The 25,338-nt window shown below is 41.1% G+C and overlaps 1 protein-coding gene across 1 annotated transcript; it reads right to left on the reverse strand.

Annotated features, from left to right (window-relative positions):
• Positions 1 to 1,419: 1,419 nt before the first annotated feature.
• On the reverse strand, positions 1,420 to 25,047 carry LOC107570666 (threonylcarbamoyladenosine tRNA methylthiotransferase-like). Its single transcript, XM_016256921.1, has 5 exons — positions 24,943 to 25,047; positions 23,321 to 23,416; positions 19,133 to 19,216; positions 14,287 to 14,451; positions 1,420 to 2,042 (listed from the first exon to the last, which is right to left on the reverse strand). Exons 1-5 carry the CDS (start codon positions 25,045 to 25,047, stop codon positions 1,881 to 1,883), a joined length of 612 nt encoding a protein of 203 aa, XP_016112407.1. The 3' UTR covers positions 1,420 to 1,880.
• Between the last annotated feature and the right edge of the window lie 291 nt (positions 25,048 to 25,338).

A 25,338-nucleotide genomic window follows, 5' to 3' on the forward strand; every position in this document is an offset into this window, starting at 1 on the left:
AATAAAAACATCATCTACAAGTAATCCAATTAATGTCTTGAGAAGACAAAAGCTGAGACAAATCCATTAAGACGTTTTTAACTAATATCGCTTCCTCCAGAGTAAAAGTCCATCTCCTGTCGTCTCTCACAGCAACATCCAGCCACAGATTTGTTTAGAGCTGATTCAGACCAGAACACTTTTTCACTGCAGGAAGGATAAACTAAATGAAAATGAGAAATGTTGTCTTGGCAACTGGCTAATAATTAACTTTAAGTTTCTTTAGTTCATGTTTATTTTATTCCAAGTAATGGAAATGTTTTAAAGGCTTTTGTTAATGATAATAACCTTGCCTTAAGTAAACAAACCTGGAATCAAATGTGCAGAGCGGCACTGAACTGAACGTGTTTCTCCACAGTGTTCAATGACAGGTGAACCAGAGAGCGCTCACTGATGGCTCCTGAGTGATTCAATATAATAGACTTCAATAAGCACAAAAGGAAAAAAGATCATACATAAAACACGCGTGTGTTTATCAAAACAATCCAGAGTCCCTGAGGAAAGCAGCGTCTTCCTTTGATCTCCGTCTCCACACTCAGAGAGACACACACTGGCATTTCCACGGTGCGGAGGTCACCGCGGTCTCTTCTCATCTGCGCTGTTCACGTTCTCGGAGGAGGCAGAAGATCCTCCAGGGATGTTGGGAGAGCGTAGCACACCAGGAGCGTTGACTACATCCCAGTGGACTGGCGTCAGCTTCGCTAAGGCTTCAGCCGACACTGCAAACACGCCCAGGGATCTCCGCTTGCTTAAGGTTACGCGTGTCTCATCATTGCACACACTCGTGTAGACAGAGCTGACTCCAAAACGCCCACATGGATCGCTCAGCAGAAGCCACAGCCGGTAAGACGGCAGCGTGGGGGACTTCAGGAGCGACACACTGGGCCAGGAACCGACCGCTGGAGAACTACGAGCTCTTTTGAGATGCTTTGACAAAGCCTCGTTTGAAGAAACAACATAAAACAAGACTATTCCTGTGGTGAGGAAATGCCAACAGCACGTGTCTATACATTGTACACTGGACCATAAAGACATGCAGGCACTGGTGCAGTTTGAAGGCAACAAGACAAATGAATGAACATAGCAGTATGTAGGATTGCTTATGAGGGTTTGGCATAATGTTTGCAGTTACTGCACTGTATTCCCGTAATATCTGAGCACAAAGTATACATGGCTTCTATATACACTTCATCCTGTCAACAACAGTATTATATTTTCAATTAATCTGGCATATAAGAACACAGATGATAACACACACAGTATTCTGACTGAGGTCATAAACACACTGTAGTTTGACAAGAGTGCAAAACAAAGCGTCTGACCTCCTCATGCCAAAAACCCTGAGAAAACATTCCAGAAATACAACCCGGGAGACAGAGCTGAGAGTGTGGAGTCTCATTTATTAGACGTGCTTTATGCTGAGAACAAAGACGGGAAGAGTCTGCTGCTCTTAGCCCAAAGCCAACAGTGAGACACCTGGCCTGAGAATGAATGACTGCTGGGATTGAAAATGAACAGAAAGCCAAAAACGCATTCAAGCTGTCCTCGTTCATAGGCAAAGAGGCTTCGATTTCTACAAACAAAAAAAGCACTTCACAAAAAAGAAAGCTTTTCTAAAACGTCACAATGGATGGCGTCACTAGCAAGCAAAATAGGTTTCAGCCTTTAAAATTTAAACACAGTCTTTAATTAGCAGTTAAAAAACGAAATGTCCCAAACCATCCAGCCTCATTTACATTTATTTGACCTTAAAACACAAGACGTTATATTTGAGCACAGGTTTAAGTTCTCGGGTCGCTGCTCACTCTATAAGGCCGACACGTTGAGTTGACTTTACTGCGTCAGTGGAGCTTCTCAATCACAAGAGCCACGATTACAGCAGCCAGAGCGAGTCCCAATGACAGCAGCTTGAGTCCATCACCGTCAAACCTCCAGGACTGTCCCACGAGCGCAGAGGAAGCCACCGAAGCACAGGCACCGTTCTGATGGGTCGCCTTCAGCTCCTGTGGAAGAACCCAGAATTAAAGATAAATAGCAGGCTGATGGAGCGAAACAGTGATAGGAGTGAAATATCTGTGACTGTACAAGTGACCGTTGTGTTAGTGACTCAGACGATTCATACTGCATTCTGCATGTTAAAGCTCGTCTCTGGGCCTGTGCTCATGCAAACACAAGGATTCAATAGCTTTATTCTCTACTTCTGTGTGACTTTCTTCCACCGCTGAAAGCCGAGAGAAGCACCTGTGCTCAGCGACAATCACAGGCGGTTCAACAGAAACGAAACGCCATTAAAAACTCAAATCACTATAATCACCTGCTCTAATCGTAACTCAAAAGAGAAAGATTATCCCTTATTACTGTGACAACAACAGAGGAACTGATGAAAGAGTTTATGGTTTCCTGCATTAAAAAAAATTAAATCATCACAATTGCTGGAGCACGAGAACGCACGGATGGAAAGTGACTGTGTGAATGTGGAGTACAGTCCAGACGTCATCCATCAACATCACTCTGATAGAGGGCAGTTACGCTCTGAAACGGCCAGAGATTTAAGCACGACTTACACATCAGGGACTCAGAGGGTAAAACGGTTGTAATTGGAAGTCGTGTCCTCTCTAATGTGTTGGCACATTAAAGGTTCATCCATAATGGACACAGTAATGGGCCGATGTCTCCCATCAGGACAGGCCTGACAGCTGACCCAATAATATGTTCATTTCTGTACCCCTGAGATTAAATATAGAGCCTCAATCTGAATGGCCCAATTCAGGATTTCAATATTTCAGGCTGTCATGGTGGTAACAGCCGGCTGCTTGTAATGCAGATGTGCTCTTTGAGCTCACCATCCATTGCCTTTCAGTAGTTTCAGGAAGTGAAGGTGGCAAACTTTTGGCCAGATGGGACAAATCCAAAGTGGTTTCATCTCCGGCATCTTTGGATCATTAAATACTATTGCTGAGAACAATAAAGAGCGTGAATCAAACCTTCACAAATAACCTGGAGGAAGCCTATCTGAGAGTCCAGCTAGCTCATCCTACCATTATCCAACTTCATTTCACTGGGATTTCCAACATCATCTCATCCCAGGCAGGAAGCCCATGATGAAGGCGGGTGCAGTGTTACTGGATAATAGTGAGCTCCAGTTATCTGCTGATGCTACATATATTATAAGCCATGCAAAGAAACCCTTCCTCAAATCCTCAGCTTCTTGCACTTTCATGAAATAATCTGCTCATAGCTGAGAGAGACTGTATTTCAGAACCCTATTTACTGTAATAGAGGAGCAGGGGCTGATGGGATGCTGGTCCTCTAGCCTGGCACTGACTAGTGCTTGGTTAAAACCTGAAAATAACAACTGGACGGGTCAAACCAATAGGACATAATGCCTGTGAATTAGCAAGAGCATTCTGCTGAGGGTGTAACCATTCCTCATGTTTATATTTTTGACTGGCACTTCATGTTGGATCTATTTCTACATTTGGATGCACAAAACAGCCTTTCATGTTCAAATCATATACTGGTATGTCTACTAAATGACAGACTGTTGTGTTTTCTCACCTCTGTGAACTTTAAATCTGAAATTAAATGTGTCTCAGGTCTGAGGGTCGCAGACAGCAAGGAAAAACACTGCTAACTCCAAATAGTAACATGGCACTAACCATATAATCATAAATAGACTTTAGCCAGTTACAAAATTCAAGAGATATTTACAAACAAAATTTCGTTCAAATTGCATCCTGTTCAACCCAAGCCATGTTAAAGAAATTGCATATTATTTTTTGCCATTGTTATGCATTTCTATATTTAATTTGGAAGACATTTCGGTTTTACTTTTATATAAATATTATTGCTTGTACTTTGTTTGGTAGCCACACTCCAAAATATAATATTTTCCCTGAAAATGTCTGTGTAATTTTACGGTAAATATATTAAAGGTCTATGAAACAAGATTTATAAAAAAAACACTTTAGATAAAACATACCTATACTAAAGACAATTTGCCTGAAAACAAGTCTTGATATCTTGTGTAGTCCTGCTTCTGAAGTAAACCTTGTTTTAAGGACTTTTAAATGTTTTAACTTAAAAATTAGACAAACGTACTTTTGATACTTAGATTTGATGAAGGGAAAACAAGTAGTAACTTAAAGTAACTTAAAATAAGTTGCCATTTTTTTTGCAATGCACTTGATTTCTTGTGTAACAAAAAGTAAAACCAGTTGAGAAGCACAGGACTAAAAGATAAAATCATTACTAGACAGTCTAGTTTAGATTGAGCGAATGAGATTCATTTTCTTTCCATTACTCTCCTCATCTGCCACTATCTTTTCCTTTTTTCTCTTGCTCTTTCTCCTCTTCTGATCAATGTCAGTTAGAGTGACCGCTAGTGTGTGCCGTGTCCAGACACCGCATTGATCCATGTCTGCATCATTCACACACACACACACACAAATCAAATGAGCGTCTGTCGATAGACTGTGGCGGCTCAGAAAGAGGAGGTGAGAGGCTCAAGGACACGGACGCTGGGCCTCCAGACGCCTGAACCATCTCTCGCCAGCGGAGGTGATAATCCACACACACAACGGCCTGTGATCCGTCTCTCTCAGACGCTTCACCACAGGGGTGAAACACAGCCGAACCCAAATAAACACCGCCAACATCCAAACACGGGGTTATGCTGGAGTGGAAAAGGCTTCTCGCTTCTACGCTGAAGCAGAGCTGAAAATGAAGATGACTGCTTTGACATTCATCAAGCTGTGAACTGGGCTAGAACACGTGTAGCCCACATCAGCATCACAGCTCAATGTTTCAGAGCACATACACTAACAACTCAAAGCCTTATAACAAACAAATCAAAAACCACCAAACAAATTCAGATTAGCGCTGCCACCAAAACTGTTTCCACTACATTATCATTGTGAGCAAGCAAAATCACATATGATATTGTGTTGTCTACAGAAATTTCAAAAGTAAAAAATAATGATAGATAAATAAAATAAAATAAATAAATAAAAAGGTTTGTTTGTTAGTTTAGTTTACTTGTATAGCACATTTAAAAACAACTAGAGTTGACCTAAGTGCTTTCCATTAAAATAACATTTCAATAGCTTAAATAACGAAACTCCAAAAAAATATAAAACACCCAACAAAAATATAATTTAAAACACCAAACAATAGTAAATAAAGGTACAATTAACCACTAGCTCCACCATATGCCTGGGCCCGTAAATGTGGCCTCAAACGTGATTTAAAATGACCCAACGTAGTACAGCATCTAATATCTAACATCCAAAGGCAGGTTATATAATGTTTGAAATGACCTCAGTGGCCTGATAAACCTGAAGAAGATGCAAAATATATTCGGGAGCTAGGCCATGCAAGGCCTTAAGAACAAACATTAAAACTCTAAACTGCACTTTAAAGTTAACTGGGAGTGAATGCAGCGAGGTTAGCACTGGGAAAACACTGACCTGCTTCATAGTCCCAGTCAAAAGTCTAGTTATTGCATTTTGTAGAAGTTGAAGATGATTCAACAGAACAAGAGGATCCCCAGATACAAATACAACCTTGACAACTTAAAAATTTTTGCAATACACCTTTCATGAAAGAAACCGGCATTCACCACTGAATTTACAGTGGGGCAAATAAGTATTTGATACACTGCCGATTTTTCAAGTTTTCCCACTTACAAAGAATGGAGAGATCTGTAATTTTCATCGTAGGTACACCTCAACTGTGAGAGACAGAATCAAAAAAAAAATCCAGAAAATAACATTGTATGATTTTTTAATAATTAATTTCCGTTTTATTGCATGAAATAAGTATTTGATACAATAGAAAAATAGAACTTAATATTTGGTACAGAAACCTTTGTTTACAATTACAGAGGTCAGACGCTTCCTGTAGTTCTTGACCAGGTTTGCACACACTGCAGCAGGGATTTTGGCCCACTCCTCCATACAGGTGTTCTCCAGATCTCGTGTCCAGACACCGCATTGATCCATGTCTGCATCATTCACACACACACACACACAAATCAAATGAGCGTCTGTCGATAGACTGTGGCGGCTCAGACAGAGGAGGTGAGAGGCTCAAGGACACGGACGCTGGGCCTCCAGACGCCTGAACCATCTCTCGCCAGCGGAGGTGATAATCCACACACACAACGGCCTGTGATCCGTCTCTCTCAGACGCTTCACCACAGGGGTGAAACACAGCCGAACCCAAATAAACACCGCCAACATCCAAACACGGGGTTATGCTGGAGTGGAAAAGGCTTCTCGCTTCTACGCTGAAGCAGAGCTGAAAATGAAGATGACTGCTTTGACATTCATCAAGCTGTGAACTGGGCTAGAACACGTGTAGACCACATCAGCATCACAGCTCAATGTTTCAGAGCACATACACTAACAACTCAAAGCCTTATAACAAACAAATCAAAAACCACCAAACAAATTCAGATTAGCGCTGCCACCAAAACTGTTTCCACTACATTATCATTGTGAGCAAGCAAAATCACATATGATATTGTGTTGTCTACAGAAATTTCAAAAGTAAAAAATAATGATAGATAAATAAAATAAAATAAATAAATAAAAAGGTTTGTTTGTTAGTTTAGTTTACTTGTATAGCACATTTAAAAACAACTAGAGTTGACCTAAGTGCTTTCCATTAAAATAACATTTCAATAGCTTAAATAACGAAACTCCAAAAAAATATAAAACACCCAACAAAAATATAATTTAAAACACCAAACAATAGTAAATAAAGGTACAATTAACCACTAGCTCCACCATATGCCTGGGCCCGTAAATGTGGCCTCAAACGTGATTTAAAATGACCCAACGTAGTACAGCATCTAATATCTAACATCCAAAGGCAGGTTATATAATGTTTGAAATGACCTCAGTGGCCTGATAAACCTGAAGAAGATGCAAAATATATTCGGGAGCTAGGCCATGCAAGGCCTTAAGAACAAACATTAAAACTCTAAACTGCACTTTAAAGTTAACTGGGAGTGAATGCAGCGAGGTTAGCACTGGGAAAACACTGACCTGCTTCATAGTCCCAGTCAAAAGTCTAGTTATTGCATTTTGTAGAAGTTGAAGATGATTCAACAGAACAAGAGGATCCCCCAGATACAAATACAACCTTGACAACTTAAAAATTTTTGCAATACACCTTTCATGAAAGAAACCGGCATTCACCACTGAATTTACTGTACATGCTTATCAAATTTAAGCTCCGAATCAAAAATTACTCCCAGATTCTTTGCCTGCTTGTGTACATTACAGACAAGAGGGCCTAGATTATCAATTAAAATGATAGTTCACCCGAAATACTTCTTGTGCACAAAGAAAACAAACATCATTGATTTGTGTTCCGAAGATGAAAGAAGGTCTTACGGGTTTGGAATGACATGAGGGTGAGTAATTAATGACAGAATTTACATTTCTGAGCGAACTAGGAAGATACAGTTGCATGTTGTCTGCATAACAATGACAAGCAACCTTTCATTTTCAACAAATAAGGGCAAGTGGTAACATGTACAAAGAAAACTATATGGGCCCCAGAATTGACCCCTGAGGAACCCCACAAACACAGGCAGCAGAATCTGTGATATAGGCCTAATTTCCTAACCAGACTACAAAACGTTGGTCCTTTAAACAGGAAGAAAACCATTTGAGGGCATTTCCTTAGATCCCTACCCACTGACTCAAATGCTCAAAATAATTTTATGTTGTATCAAAAGCTGCCGTATGTTTGAGGAGAATGAGAACAGCACACTTTCCTGAGTCAACAGCAAGCAATAAATAATTATTCTCTTTTAAAAGAGCAGACTCTGTACTGTATTTAGACACAAAACCTGACTGAAATTATCACAAAAAAATAATAACTTTTATTTAAAATTTACAGCAAATGCCTTCTCCAAACCTTTAGATAAAAAAGGCAACTTTGAAATCGGGCAATAGCTGCTAAAAAGTCTAGGCTTTTTAAGAAGATGATGTACAATAGCATGTTTTCAACAAGATGAGACAATAGCATTTGCTATACTACTGTTTATAATGCATAAAAATCTTGGGCCCACAACATCCAGGACCTGGAGGAGACGACGAGAGGGAATGACGTCTAAAGCACAAGCAGTAGGTCTCAATTGCTGAACTATGTCTACAAGATCAGAAAGAGAGAGGGGTTTAAAATGAGAAAAAATATATAGAGCTAATTCTAAATTCTGAAGTAAATTCTAAAGAGAAAAGATCAGTAGACCTAATACTAGCTCTAACTGTCTTAATCTTGACAGTAAAAATTCTATTTTTAGGGTTAGGCTATTGGAGTGGGCTCTGGGTATCTATGTGTAAAAGATTCTGTACAGAATTTATTGTGCTGAATAAAGTTTTTGAATTATTTATGTCAGAAAAATATTGCATTTTAACTGCCTTGACTGCCTGTTGGTAATTAATCATACTGTCTTTAACAATCTCATAACACACTTGAAGCAGGGCTGCACGATTATGACAAAAATCATAATTGTCGATTATTCCTTTGAAATTGTAATTGCGATTATTAATTACGATTATCACAATTTACATTGAATGATGTTTATACCATTGTTTGAAGCAACTGCATGCCGTATATTTATATTAAATTAAACTAGCTGAAAACACTCAAAGAGAAAATCTTTTATTGCTTTTCTATAGCATTAAGGCTCAAATGTCAACTGTACATTGGAGTGGTTTCTTCTTTAAATAATAAATAAAGTAAAAATATGAAATGGTATTACAATGTTATACTAACACTAAAATTAAAACGATGGAAAAACCCTTAAGATAACCTGTAGAAAGAAAAAACTTATCTCAAGCGTGCAGAATAACAAGTGGACTTTGAAAGATTAATTGCCGCTTTGAACGATTACGTAATTGTGGCATCTGTAATTGTAATAGCGATTAGAAATTCAATTAATTGTGCAGCCCTAACTTTAACTTTATCTTTTTTCCATTGCATCTCTACTTTCCTCCATTTTTGTCTTAAGTCCCGAGTGCTGTCATTAAGCCATGGCTGATATTTAACTTCAGATGTTACTATTTTGAACTGAATTACACTGATTTATGACAAACAACCAATTAACAAATGTACTTTCCCTGTATTTATAGATGTCAGACAAACTTACTGAGGAGGCTGAAAACAAGAGGTCATCTGAACACGTCTAAAACCACATTTGCGTCAAAACACTGACTGACCCGTTCACCACAGACATAAATATAGCTGCTGTCGTTCGCACGAGCGCATAACTAACATCTGCAGAAATCAGCAATATGTTCTTTGAGAAAATGGCTGAAGTCACTCAGAAGATGGTGAATAACATCACATCAGCTCAAAACAACTTGCACTACCATCACGTCATGTTTCTCCTTCACTCTTCTAAATGTGATGTGTGTTGGACAAGACGGGTGAAGCCAGAGACAGAGGACGTGTCCACATCCATCACAGAAACAGCCAGTGTCTGTCGGCAGGGAATACCTGGCCAACGGCTCTCCAGATGGTGTAAAGGTCCAGCAATCGCTAACTAAGGAAACGCACGCACACACACACACACACACACACACACTCACACACACACACACACACACACACTCACACTCACACTCACACTCACACTCACACTCACACTCACACTCACACTCACACTCACCGAGGCTCTGAACACACACACACTCACACACAGCAGTGTGTCATTCAGCACTGACCTCTCTGAATCTCTCACTCATGGTTTCTCTCCAGTGCCTGAAGCAGTTTCAGTCATGAGGCACTGAATACACACGCTTGTGTTATAAGACCTAATCATCTCATAAACTTATTCATACACTCTCTCTGGGGAATCTTCCAATTAGTCCTTCCTGACCCATCAATTAACACTAGCAATTGTAATTAGCCCTTAATAAGCACAAACAAACACAGAAACATCTAAGATCCTCTCACACAAACACAGACAATCAGAAGAAAGTCCAAGATCTGCAGCGCTCCACATCATTAGCACAGTCACAGCACACCATCACAGACAGCTGCACAAACACGCGGCTGCTGTTTCTCAGTGTACACACACACACACACACACACTCACACACACACACACACACACACACACACACACACTCACACAGCAGTGTGTCATTCAGCACTGAACTCTCTGAATCTCTCACTCATGGTTTCTCTCCAGTGCCTGAAGCAGTTTCAGTCATGAGGCACTGAATACACACGCTTGTGTTATAAGACCTAATCATCTCATAAACTTATCCATACACTCTCTCTGGGGAATCTTCCAATTAGTCCTTCCCACACACACACACACACACACACACACACACACACACACTCACACACTCACTCACTCACTCACTCACTCACTCACTCACTCACTCACTCACTCACTTCTGTGCTCCACTGAAGGACAGTCACACAGGTTGAGAAGTAACTGAGGACCTTCACTTCAGCGTGTCATCTACAGGTTCAGAAGAGCGTCTCTGTGGGATGTTCCGAGATCTGAGAGCAGCTCCAGAGTCTCTCCTCCCCTGAGCAGGTCTGGGGTCAGCGAGTGAAGACACAAGCACACACCTGCAGCGCTCCGCTCTGCTCCTCCTCCTGTCAGCCGCTTCCACAACTTCATAAATCAGCAGTCAAAGCTGCATTCATCTGCTCGCTTTCTCTCAGATCATGTATCTGTGGCAGCAGGCGGTCTGCTCTCTTTAAAGCAATGAGAGCTTTTGACAAGCAAGTGAAAATGGAATAAAATGACCGTGGGCACTGGAAAAGAACATGTCACAACGCATTTACAGAACCGGAAACACTTGAGAAGCTCCGCTGTGGAGCACAGCAGGTTTCCACAAGAGTTTCTGGGAGGCTTTTTGGACTTTATTGTCAATGAACAACCATGGAAATCAAATAAAGAATGAAAAATATATATTGCCTAAAAACTTTCAGCATCATGTTTAACATTAATGGCAGCAGACATCATTGTCTCTGGTCTGTCTCATTTGTGTTATATGTGTACATATGAATTAGATTTGAGAACTGACACAGACGGGAAGATTTTCTGTGAATAATGACTTAGGCCCGGTTTAGACTACACAATTATTTTTGTCGATTACGACAGTCACTGTGTCAGATTATGTGATTTTGTGAACTGAGCCTGAGACCCCTTTTCACTGTCACGGTAGTCCCTCGAGGAAACATCCACACATGCAGGAGCATTATTGCAAAAGCTCCACGAACATTTCCTCCTCTTGTAAATCCTGATGCCCACTGTCGTTTACGAATCCCCACGACACCCTACTTCAAGCAGATCGTGCCAAAATCAGGCTAAAATCATGTAGTCTGAACCAGGCTTTAGTCATATAGCTTTAGAACAAAATGAGGAGAATAAATGACGGAATTTTATATTCACTACAGTTCAAACATGTAGAATAATTAATGTTTAAAAAGAAGTATCTGCTGCTCACCAAGGCTGCATTTATTTGATCAAAAATACAGTAAAAACTGAAACATTTTAACAATTTAAAAAAGCTGTGAATATGTTAAAATGTAATTTATTGACACTGACCCTCTTAATGAGCCCAAACTTTTTTAATGGGAATCTATATCATTAACAAGAAATAATCATTACTGGTTTGTGTAAGTGTCTTGTGTGTGTTGTGAATGACGGGTGTGTGTGTATTATTGTGTGTCCTCCATGAGTGATCTAGCAGTGATCGGACTGCTTTAACGTTCTCTATTTGTCATTCTGTGCTAATCTGTGACTGCGGTGTTATTTTTCTAGCGGGGAGAGAAACCTCGTCCACACAGAGGACATCAAATGATGCTTCAAAATGTGATACACACTTTAATTTCACACCCCATCAGATTTTACTGCTGCCCTGGCAGACCATAAAACCAGAGAGAGAGAGAGAGAGAGAGAGAGAGAGAGAGAGAGAGAGAGGTAAGCAGTCACGGTCATCCAGCAGTCTAACAGAGGCTTTTCTGAAAGAAAAAAAAAGAATAAAGATTTGTCTGAATGTAAACAACAAGCTGCAAGAAGCAACTCTTTTTGATGCGTGTCGTCTTTGTGTGAGAAGCACAAGGATCCGTCTTCTCAGGACTGCTGAAGTCATCCAGTCGGTACCTCTGTTCATCAGCATACAGCAGCAGGACTGTAGTTTTATGGAGGCCTCTAATGGTGTGGAATGAGCTCTGTAAGAACTGTAGCAGTGATCTGCTGTCTTTAGGTGGGACTGAGTTCACTAGTTAACACTCAAGAGCTCCAGGCAATGACAGAGTAGCGTGTGTGGAGCCAATTAGAGTGACAGAAGCTCTCGCTCACACCATTCCCCTCTCAGACGCACTTGGACTTCATTATACAGTTCATAAGTATCGTCTAGCTCCCTCATTTGACAACAAATTGGTCAAAGAGTAAGTAAAACTAGATCTTTACCCTACAACACATAAGATCTCCCACAAGATTTCTCAAGTCACAAACTTACAAAACTAGACATCCAGACCAAAACAGTCCAATAACCAGCCTGTCCATTTGAGTAAAACAGCATTCCTGCAAGACGCTGCCATGGAGTTACTGCAAGACATCCTGAAGACACTGGCACCTTATGCTTGAGGTATCTGTGATCAGTGGTCTTGTCCTGCCAACAAACCAGCTGCCCGTCCCTGCTTAAAGGAATAGCTAACCCAAATGATCTTCTTTCTTCAAACCAAACTAAAATAATGATCAATCCATCTATACTCACGCCCAAATCCAAAATGATGACACATCAGTAACCAGTTAGTTTGATGTTACTGATATTTATTTATTTATTTTTTATTTAGTCATTTAGCAGATGCTTTTATCCAAAGCGACTTACAAATGAGGACAATAAAAGCAGTCAAAACTAACAAAAGAGCAACCATATATAAATGCAAATGACAAGTCTCGGTTAGCCTAATACAGTGCTAGAGTGCTAGAGTTAGAGGGTCAAATAAAGGTGGAACAGATGTGTTTTTAGTTGTTTCTTGAAGATGGTTAAGGACTCAGCTGCTGGGATTGAGTTGGGCAGGTCATTCCATCAGGAGGGAACAGTTAATGTAAAAGTCTGTGAAAGTGATTTTGTGCCTCTTTGAGATGGCACAATAATACGCATTGCAATAGTCCAGCCTGGACAGAACAAGAGCTTGAACAAGGAGTTGTGTTGCATGTTCTGAAAGAAAGGGCCTGGTATGTCGTCATAATGGATTTGAGCGGGAATCTGGTTTGGTGTTTGGTTAAATAATCACTTCAGTTTTCCTGTGTTTGTCATATAAAGTGATCGTTTCGCTTCAGAAGACTAGGATTAAACCACTCTAGTTTTATTCTTTAATGCTCTTTTTGGGGCTTTTTAAACAGAATTGGAACAACATTAGAGTGAGTAAATGATGACAGAATGACCACTTTGAAGGATGGTGGATGGTCAGTCTGTACTTAACCAACTAACAACCTGCTTAAACCAGCTATTATGTTCTAAAACAACAGCTACCAGCATAAGCAGAACAAGACCTCAAGATGAGATGGTAAGTCTCACAGCAATCAGATGATGTAAAAATTCAGAGATAAAAATACAATTATTTTTCCATTTAGCAGGGATGACGTAAGGGGATCTGAATACTTTCCGTACCCACTGTATATATATATATGACGTTTATATATATGATTTAAAGAAAGTACCATAGATCTGGTTTTCTCATACTATAATAGCTGATTCTTGTGTTTGGTGGTTTCACATATTATCAGTTAACCTGTGAACACACTCTGAATTTCACACTCTCGTCCAAAAGTAAAACAGGCTGCAAACAGAATGTGAAGTCTGGACGCTGTGCCGGAGGAAACGGCCTCCAATCTGTCTTGTCCATCTCTTCAGACGCAGACAGGCACAGCGTTTGCTACAGACAGACGGTCTGGAAGCGCAGCGGTCAGCTGGCCACGACTGACTGTCCCCTCCGCCAGCTTCTGCTCATCTCTTAAGGACCCCGCCACTACTATAACACATTCAAGCTGTCGGACTGAATCTGAACCCATGGAGCCTCTAAACACCTCAAAACTACTCTGGAAATGAAGTCTACAATGACACAGCTATGATGAGAGGGCGACTTTTCCAAAGTTTCTCCACAGTCCCCCATTGTGACTTTTCTGCCATGTTCAGTGTGTAGAGCGAGCTAATGTGAAGCGTTCATGTTGAGATGGTCCAGCAGACTGACCTGAGGGAGTCCAGACACCTGTCCCTTCTGAAGAGGCTGAGCGATGGAGGGAGTGAAGACCCGCGCGTCCTCCACCGGCCGGCCCTTCATGTAGTGCTTCCCAGCCTCGTATATGTCCACCTCGATCATCTTCCCTTTGAACTCTGGCTTCTTGGGTACCAGAACCTGCAGACGCATGAAAGAGAATATTATATAATAAGCATTATATACAAGGATGCACATAAGTGGTACACAGGTGCGCATACACGTCCAAAATAAGAAATGCGCTGGGTAAATATGTTCAGAGTGCTCATTTGCGTACTGACATGGTTGACAGCTGTTAATGCACAATCACTTCTTTAGATCGACAAACTGTAATACTGAATAAGATCGAACTGAGAGCATAAATCTAGGCTATGCACTGCCTGTTTCAGAGCAAAATGCAAAACTGTGAAACTTCATTTACTGAAGCACTTTAAAACCCCACACAGCATGGGCCTATATTTACCTACCGGTACCTGCCAAAATAAAAGCTTGTTGGTTTTAGGATAGAAATGGATAATTCATTAAAAATAAATAAATACAAATAAAACAAATATTAGTAATGTATTTCTTAGGTGCACTATAAAATAATTGTATTACTATTCAATACTTGTTTCTTTAATACTCGTGGAGTGCCTCAAGGATCTGTTCTTGGTCCACTTCTTTTCTTAATCTACATGCTTCCTCTGGGTCAAATGTCATGGTCTAAATTTCCACATTTATGCTGATGATACGCAAATTAATTTTTCCGAACAGCCCATCTCTGTTTTTCCTCCTACTTCTTTAACATCTTGCCTACATGATCTTAAAGTATGGATGGCTCAAAATTTCTCAAAATGGAATAATGAAAAAAACTAAGATTCTGTTAGTTGGCCCAAAATCCTTTGTCTCCCCTCATCTTGACTTTTCTATTAATATTGACAGGGTTATAGTACATCCTTCCCCCACTGTACGTAATCTTGGTGTAATATTCGATTCTACGCTATGCTTTGAACCCCATATCAACCAGTTTGTCAAAGTCCTGTTTTTACCAACTTCGTTATATCGTCCGTTTACATCAATCACTAAAATTAAAAACAGCTCATAAATGGAAAGGGGATCTACAGCATAAATGCTGGAGATCAATAGCTCTTGACACATCAGAGTCGTGGCATTGGCCATCGCTTTCAAACGCCTTGCACTGCTTTCACTGCACACATTAAACCGCTCATTAAAGATTCTCACACGCTCTTCAGGGCAAGTTCTGCATTTACACAAAAGCAGCAATGAGCTTGTAAGTGTTGATCAGTGTTGTTATCGTTTGAAAAAACAAAACAAACAAACAAGCATCTTGTTTCTCGGCGTGTGCTGTCATGTTCTTGATGCCGGTTTGCTCCTCTTATCCCAGAGCATCTGAGACTTTCCACTGAGACCCAGAGCGACGAGTCCTTCAGATCTGCATGAGGTCTGAGGGGAGATGAATCAGTCCAGGCGTGGAGGCTGAATTGGATTAAAAGCTGTGCGCTTGGATCTATAGGGGTTTACATTGAAATTGCCTTCATTACGTTGAGCGGCAGATAAGTTCAGAACCTTCCCCAGACATGAAAGGCTCGGCAGAAAGCTTAAAGCGCATTATGATTCATCAAAACTCAGACATATCAGAGGATCTGTCGAATACGTTTTCAATTAGGCTGGGAAATAAATGTGTTTTCCTCTTCCTCCAGCTCTGCCGCGGCCGATGTGTGCCGTGAATTTTAATACTTTAATATCAGAATTCCCATTTACTTTTTCATTCAATTACACAAACCCTGAAGGTCAAACACTAGCATTTTAAGGGACAGATAAAGCGCTCATATGTCTTTGTCTCGCCTCTATTGAGAGGAGTCCTTGCACACTGGAAACCCATTAAGAGTGGTCCACGTTCTGCTGGAAATTGCGAATCGTGTCTCCATCTCCTTGTCATTGTAAAGTGAACGGCATTTCAGAGCCGGTGGAAGAGGACACAGCAGCATTTCTTTGAACCTCTCTCGTCTCTCTGAAAGCACACATCTGTGGCAGCGCTGGAGACCGTGAGCGTGTCCTTGAAGAACACACGAGCAGTACGCAGTGAAGAGAGTAACCCTGAGCCTCTCCACCGACTGACTGGGTGAATTTAACCAGGAGAACTGCTGCTTAATACAACTAACTATACACAGTGCAGATGAAATGACAGTGTGGAGAGTAACATGTCTCTCCAAGAGGCTGGTCATTGAAAGAGTGTTGTTTGAATCCCATATGGAGCAATACATGAGAAGAGTGAACCAATGAGGTCTAGAGTATCTTTGTGTCTAGATAAGTGTTTAACAGCAGCAGCTCCTCTCATATAATTTATATGAGATAAGATCTGAAGAACACAGATCATTGCTGTCAACAAGAAGGTCTTAAAAGTGTACTTTGTGTATACAAAAGCATCACACATCCTTAATTCTTGTAGTGATTTCCAGTTGATTAAAACTCGATTTGTTCAAAATATGTATGAACTTTATTCTTACATTCAACATAAAAGAAGATATTTTGAAGAACTGCTGGTCCCCTTTGTCTTCCATAGTACGGAAAAAAAAATACTACTGAAGTCAATGGGGGATCAACAACCGTTTGGTTACACACTTATTTCAAAATATCTTCTTTTGTGCTCAGCAGATAGAAGAAACTGTGAGACAGAATTTTCACTTTTGGGTGAGCCATTCCTTTAATGACACTGGCAGATGTTTTCACTCGTTTACGCTTAAACGTGCTCACTGCTGTAAGTCCCTGACGAGTCCGAGCGGCTCCGTCTTCAGTTCTGTCTTTGACACGGCGCTGGCAGCTCAAAGGCAGACCAGCTTAAGCTCCAAACAGCCTGAGCTGAGCTCTTAATCGGCCCCATGTTCATGGTGATCCGCTGAGTAAAGCTGGGCTCTCTCTGATGGATGGTCAGTCACGTCTCAAACGCTCTGGAGAGCGCTCCAGCTTTGAGGCCGCAGATCAAGAAGCAAAAGCAGGAGAACAAACTCAGGAAAAGAAAACAGAGGGCTTGCATCCCAGATTAGAGCTCCCATCCTTTAATGCACGGCACCGTCCTCAATCAATGGCGCTGGAGATGGCTTTCTGCTGGCATTATAATGAAAGATCAATGGTGGCGGGCGAGACGGGTGACCTCTGTGACTCATGAGGAGAACCTGAACCTGAGAGGAATGTGTGACTGTGATAACATCTGTCTCACTTCAGACCATTGACTAGTTAGAAAGGAAAACAATCACTTCTAACCATGCAGAAGACATTCAGAAACATTGCTAAACACATCAGGCACATCAGTGTTTTCCTTAAAGGAATAGATCACTCTTTCAAACCTGTGTGATGGACTTTGGTCCTTCATACAGACCTATGCGTCAAGTCATATAGCAGTTCTGTGTGAGATTCACTGAAGATGTTGCCCTTCACCATAATCTCAACTGCACGTTCATACTTATGAGCTGGCAATCTGTTATGAGCTTAGTGAGAATCATCGACCTGCACTGATTCGTCTTCGTCTACCCATTTGGAATAAATGATTTGAGAGCTACATCAGAGGCAAAATCTGGTGATCGTCACACGCAGCCATCGCATTAGGAAACTTGTTTCCGCCGTGGATTATATATAAATCCAGAACTGCAAGACATTCAATTTGCAATTCTAAGAGGAAAATTTTTAATTGTGAGATATAAAGCCACAACTGCAAAAGAAAAAAAAACAGTCCAAATTGCTAGATAAAAAGTCACATACAAAAAAGCGATATGTAAATTTAGAATTCTGAGAAAAAAAGCAATTGCGAGATGTTGCAAGATATTCATATTGTAGACCTTAGACATAGACACAAAATGCGTTTTTCCATTCCACTGTGCTATTTCTCCATTGTTTTTCTCTGTAAACACACACTAATTCCACTGCCTGTGTCTTGTGTTTTTCAGGTTCTGTGTGTATGGATCTACAGTGTTAATGGATCTACAGGCTACAATGAACATTTTCCCCCACAGCCCTGCTCTGTTCACAATCACAGTGTGGACTTCATGGATGCTTTTCCTCACGGCCTCGTGTTGCTTCAGATCCTACAAGCCCCAGACACACTGAAAAGTACCTTGTAAATTCTCTGACACTGAGAAATATGGCGTTACGATCAAACCGCTAAATTCTCCAGACAAAAGTGACACTTATAGAGAAGCATTAGCCTGAAGACAAGCCTGCAAACATCTCCAGCACAGGTGTTCACGGACATATCTGAAGATGTCTGAAGTGCATTTTCACACGGACTCTTTGAAACTCAACGCAGCGAAACTTTTTTTTATTTTACTTTATATTGACGTGAAGTGTGCTTACAGGACGACCTTGTGTTTCCAGCTGGATTTCAAAGAATAACTTTGCATTTTTTGATCAATATATTTATTTAATAAATGATATATTTATTGTTTTTTATTCAAATTTAAACTTAAAAACTCAATTAGACAGGCACTTATTTATTTTTCTAAAAATAAAAATGCTTATGATTCATAAGTGAGTATTTTTGTTCAGATGCATCTCATTTTTGTAGTTGTGCTCAGTGAGATTTAAAAGTTAAAAGTGAAACTCAATTTAACATCTTTCTGACTCAACGTGGAAAGGTTTGGAGTAAAATCAATGCTTTTTATTTTAGTAGGACTGAAATCACTGGACTGTCAGCAAACACGAACCACATCACTGTTGCACTTCAGCAGAAAATAACTACTAATTCAAAGGCAGGGTTATTATAGTTAACTAAACAATATTAATAAAAGCTATGACAGTATCACAATGACACTAAAGTGACAGCTTGTACCTGCTCGTAGAACTTGTTGTGAGCGACGTAGTACTGCGAATCGAAGGAGTCCTCCGTGACCAGCACACGCTGCCTCTCGCCGATCTGTGAGACGAGACAGAAACACTCATGAGCAGCTCAAACCGCTTCTGAAGACACTAAAGACGTCTGTGCTTATAATGGAGATGAAGAGCCTCCAGCCCTGACAGCAAACATAAGTAGAGATTAGCTTGTAAACAGATGACATTTGTACAGATGCATTTAACCCATGAATACATGCATGCGCCAGAGAAACAGCCATCATTCATTCACATCATTATTAAGAGCTCATTGAAAGAAACAAAAGCGGCTGCAGCGGTAAGAGACGGATGTGTCTGGATCGTGACTATTAAACACTGACATTATCTAATGATGGAAAATGTCTTCTTTCATTCACGCTGTCACAAAGCAACCGTGCATGTATTTAATGGGTTTGAAGAAGCCTTTGTGTGCCGACCGTTGGTTTACTGCTCACAGCACTCAGATCAACACAACCAGAGACAGACACTGTGAACAACACAAATGCAAACACACACGGTTTCAGAGGGAACACAGACGTGTGTGAATCGCAGCCTTCAGAATGAACGAGAGACGGGAAAGATGCGCAGAGAGATGCTGTATGAGATCCAGATTCTGACCTCATTCTGTTAGCCGGAGCAAAAGTACACAAGCACAAAACACATCCAATCAACAGCATCTTTCTAAAACACATCACAGGATCACCGTGAAAGGAGAAAAGGAGAGGACGCTGATGTCCTTCGTCAGCAGCGCAGTGGTGCGGTCAGCGGAGGTCAGGGGTTAATAACAAACACACTGCTCTTCTGGAGATGAAGGCGTGACGCTCGCTGTCAAAGCACTGAACAAGTGACTGAACTCTGGAAAAATGGCTGGAAATGCAGTTCTTCAGAGCTGAAAATGACCCTGCATCTCGAACTCTGGAGAAATTAAAGGCACTGCAGAAAAACCTCGTCCCCGAAGTTACAGAAACACTCAAGATGTCATTTCTTCACACACTGCCAAATTCTGTTAGACCAAAAACTATTAATCACCCTCATATCGATCCAAACACACATGCTGTTATATCACTAAACCTAACTGTGACTTGTGAATAAAAAAAGACGTAGAAACACCTAGTGCTAATCCCGGCTGTAACTTCAAAAATGTATTCAGAAATAAAAGCTCCAAAAGGGTGTTTTTGCAGCGATGCCATAGAAGAACCATTTTTGGTTCCCAAAAGAACCTTTCAGTGAACAGTTCCTAAAAGAACCATTTTGAACCATTTAACATTTTAAAAATACAAAGAGCTTTTTTCGACTATAAAGAACCTTTTCTGCATTTTTGAAAGGTTCCATGGATGTTCAAGGTTCTTCACAGAACTATTGATGCAAAATGAAATGAAAACTAAAGAACCTTTGAGTTGTGAGTGTTGACAAACTGTAAACTTGTCACTTCGATCTGATTGGATGGTTGGAATATTGTTAAAGGATCACACAAATGTTTTTACTAAATTTAGATGTTTTAAGACCTAACTATAGTTCAGTTCCTCATTCAAATCCAGCATACTGTAAGCGTTAAATGCCGGAACAGCGTTCTAGTGTGAATGTGTGTATGACCGTTAATGGAAGCCAGACATTTCTGTTTCTAACGTTTTAAATATGGATATTTTTCTTACAAAAACTCATCGATTCGGTAGATACAGGAGGCCTTTATTCACCCCCTGGAGCCGTGTGAGCCACCTTTTATGATGGATGGATGTCCTTTATTGGACTTCTTTTGTATTATTGAAAAATAACACCCATAAACTGCCATTATAAAGCTGGGAAGAGCCAGGATGTTTTAAAATATGACTACGATTAGATTCGTCTGAAAGAAGAAAGTCACATACACCTAGGATGGCTTAAGGGTGAGCTAATTTTAATTTCTGGGTAAAATACTTGAAACGTAGTGGATGACCGTCATGGTGTTTTTCTCATTTTAACAGCCGTGGTCACTATGAAGAGTCACCGTAAGGAAGAGCTGCGAAGGTTCATGAACTAATCAAACACTGATGCACTCATGGTTGGAAAATGTTACTTACTTAAAAAAAAAAAAAAAAGCCATTCAAAAGCTTCACAAACAGATTTTGACAGAACAACTTCTATTTAAATGGAGAAATTATCAATTGTATGTAAAACCTGAAGTTCAGGAAGCATCTAAAAATGTAACGTTCATGATGAAGCAAATTCTAGAAGAATCAATGCACATCAAATGACACAAACACACCAAAATCACGCAGACATCACATAAGCTATTGATCATCCGCACTTCTTCACACTCACACTGCATATAAACACTCAGTAAATGAAAGCCACAGAACTGAGTGGATTCATCCGTATTAACAGTGAACAGAAGAAACTCCTCCGGTCTCATGTATGTGATGAAAACATGTTTAGAGGGTGTGATGAGTGAGGAGAGCAATGGGGAAAACAAGCCACTCATTTTATTGCTCTAATGAGACAAACGCAGCTGTGAGTCTTGATGAAAGTGAGCGCAGTCTTCACAGAGAAATCTCCACGACTGCGTCTGCAAACTGATTCAGGATCTGATCGTTTTTACAAATGAGGAGATTAAGAAACATCCAATTCTGCAAAGAACAACGCAAGCACATGATCAGGAAGGACACAGAGAGAGAGTGTGTGGATGAATTACTAAACGCTCTGACAGCACACGAGCCACGACTGAAGCTCTGAGGAAACTGACAGGATCTCCCACATGAGCGGTTTTCATCAAGAGCTCAGGCTTCAATTCACAGGAATGTATGAGGGAAAGTGATAAGTGAATGCATGATGTGCACAATAATTACAAAGGAATATCTACAGGTCTCTCTGATGGACTCCACTGGCCTACAGAAGCTTCAGAGCTGCATCAAGTGAAGCATGTCAAAGCTTCCCTCAAAGAGAATGGAGGAGTTTGTCTGGGTCTAGCCGGAGGCGGCGAGGAACACGTCTTGTTCATGTTCAAAGCTGCTGTCAGCCGCTCGCAGCGATCACAGACGCACCTCCTCAGGTCCAAGAAGAGCTAACAAAAGGACTCATACTCACAGAACCAAGCTGCTTACCATGTTGTTCTGTGGGTAAATTAACCCAACGAGAAGCTGCTTTCTTACACAGGTGTGACTGAGAGAGTTATTCACCAAACAGTGAAGGTTCTGTCAGTGTTTACTCACTCTCGTGTCATCCGCGTGCTGATGAATCTTCATCTTCAGCTCTTAATCACAGTCCAAAGCCATGCCATAATAGTTTCCAAATCATTCCAATCTTCAGAAGTTATTGTCGTTGTGTGATGAAAATGTTAGTACATGTAAGTGATTTACCAAAAATCTTCCCCTCCAGAGAGTTGTTCAGTTCACGCTGTGATCAGAACACCGAGTCATCGAGCTGAACCAGATCAGCGCTCGAACGAACGATTCATTCACCGGTTCACTTCTCAAGTTCAGTGGGCACTTCTTTTCTCAACTGGACGGAAAGATTATCCGTGAATCTCTGGTCAGAATAACTGCAGGTCTTCAGAAGATTCAGAACACAGCGAATGAATCACGCCTGTCTTCAAACTGCTGCATGCAAAAGAGTATGTGACATTTCTTCTTGTGTTCCTGGGAAAAATAACAGCGCACGGAGAACTAATATATTAGCAGAAGCCGCTCTAATGAAGCAATCTCAGCGGTAGGGTTTAGGCTAACACGGATATCTGGAGCGGCCAGCGCTCTTCAGCTCGAGCGGGAAGGACAGACTTTCAGTCTTTATGAAGTTTTTAACAGCGCGGTGCTGATGAAGAGGAGCACATCACCTCAGAGGAGATCTCAGGAGACCGAAGAGCGTCCAGCGTGAAGTTTGTTCTGGACACACTCGCCCGCTCCTCTGGCGTTTGATCACACATACAATATTCCCTCTTAACTGAGCCTAATCCAGATCGTGAATGACAACATGGAGAAATCAAAGGAAGAGCGGGGATTACGCTCCTGCGGTTCTGTCATATGAGAGCGCAGGATGAGAAGCAGAGGATGTTTGCTGTGGAATGTCTTCTTGAGCGAAAACAAACAGAGCTGGGCCTGGATTTGAATCAAACAGCATAATAATTAGAGCGGTCCAGCACAAACACGCAGGGCTTTACGGGAGACGTGAGAGGACTCACATCACAGCCTTTCAGGAGATATAGAGCAGAAGACTCTCCGGTGAGCTTCAAACCATGAATCTCTGATCTGTGCGAGTTTAGCTCAAGATTCACACGCTGTTACACAACAGAGGTGAAGATGATGAGCATGTTTTAATTGAGAAATGGATTAAACTCAAGCGTTTGGGGTTTGAGACTCTTTCAGCAGAATGGATCATGTTTTTGAGCTCCACTCCGCTGCTTTTCCATTGTTTTCTATATAAAGATGCACTAGGTGAGTGTATCTGACCGGGTGTATTTTGCAGTGTCTCCCGCAGGATCTCGAATATCTCTAGACCTTGTTTTTTCAACTCATTTTTAAAAGTAAAAACCGTGTTCTGTGCGAACGCCCTCAGAGATGAACGACTGAACAGAAGAAACACATCTCGTAGTGTTTCACATTAAATGTCACTTAAACTCAGCCAAAGCAGTGCATCTTTGACTCTAAATTAAATGTTTAGAGCAGAGCGCCGTCACACTGAGAACACAGGCATCATTCTCTGATACACAGCGACACGTGAAACACCTAATTACGGCCCTTTAATTTAGTGTCTGCTGTTACCGTGACAACCCACCCAGACTTAATGAAGAGCATCATGCTGGATTATATAGTGTGAAAAGAAACAAGGACAAAAGAGTACATGAAGTGATTAAAGAAGAGAAACTAAGGCAGAACATCACAAACGAGAACAAAACATCATCACTGGTGCATGTGCTATTTATACAATACAGCTTAAAGGAGGGAGAGAAGAAAACACCACTGACACACACACACACTACAGACACACACTCTCTCTCACACACACACACACACACTCCAGAGACACTCTCTCTCTCTCACACACACACACACACACTCCAGAGACACTCTCTCTCTCTCACACACACACACACACACTCCAGAGACACTCTCTCTCTCTCACACACACACACACACACTCCAGAGACACTCTCTCTCTCTCACACACACACACACACACTCCAGAGACACTCTCTCTCTCTCACACACACACACACACACTCCAGAGACACTCTCTCTCTCTCACACACACACACACACACTCCAGAGACACTCTCTCTCTCTCACACACACACACACACACTCCAGAGACACTCTCTCTCTCTCACACACACACACACACACTCCAGAGACACTCTCTCTCTCTCACACACACACACACACACTCCAGAGACACTCTCTCTCTCTCACACACACACACACACACTCCAGAGACACTCTCTCTCTCTCACACACACACACACACACTCCAGAGACACTCTCTCTCTCTCACACACACACACACACACTCTCCTTCCGCCCCTCTCATTTGTCTTCAGATGTTTGCGTGAAGAAACTCATTGATTTCATTGCTGTCGGTGACCTGCTCAGAATCACAGTCGCTCTGTAATCAAGCCACACAGCCGATGGTGAAGAATGTCTTTAATCACTGATGTTTCTGACACATCTGCACTGCAGAGTGATTTAGCGTTCAGCATCAGACCGCAGCCCCGCGGGACGAGGGTAAACCCCGCTGACTCCCCTTCATTAGTGCTGTTGAGTGAAGCACAGGCCGCGCTCAGCTCTGAGTGATGAGGTTTCTCACAGGACAGACCCAGTGTGTTTCACTGCATGTGTGTATGATCACGCTCTGGTCCATCTGATCCATGTGTTCTGTCTCACTGGAGTCCTCTGGCCGGATCACCATCATGTTGCGATTAACTGCTAATGCTTTTATCACAGTATACGGTTTTATAGCGATATTGAAATTCAGTTGCAAAAAAGTGTTGTCATAATACAGCATAACAGGTTTAATAACTTTTTTCTTATAACAAAAATAACTGAACATTTAAATACGATAAAGCAATACAATGTATAAAGTTAAATTTTTTACACAGCTTAAAGTGCAAAAGAATTATAAAGACCAATAGGTATCACTTTACAATAAGACCTCATTAGTTAACTTTAGTTAATGCATTAACATTCACAATCAGCAATAGCT

Source organism: Sinocyclocheilus grahami, unplaced genomic scaffold (genome assembly GCF_001515645.1).
Source record: "Sinocyclocheilus grahami isolate Dianchi unplaced genomic scaffold, SAMN03320097.WGS_v1.1 scaffold1490.1, whole genome shotgun sequence".
NCBI classification, from domain to species: Eukaryota; Metazoa; Chordata; class Actinopteri; order Cypriniformes; family Cyprinidae; genus Sinocyclocheilus; species Sinocyclocheilus grahami.

Coding starts and splice junctions, on each gene's coding strand:
- LOC107570666 (XM_016256921.1), bottom strand. CDS start 25,047: ATGATGGTGATCCGGCCAGAGGACTCCAGTGAGACAGAACACATGGAT. Junction 23,417..24,942: donor AAACACACTGGGTCTGTCCT/GTGAGAAACCTC, acceptor GTTGTGTAACAG/CGTGTGAATCTTGAGCTAAA. Junction 2,043..14,286: donor AGGTGTCTGGACTCCCTCAG/GTCAGTCTGCTG, acceptor GTTCTTCCACAG/GAGCTGAAGGCGACCCATCA.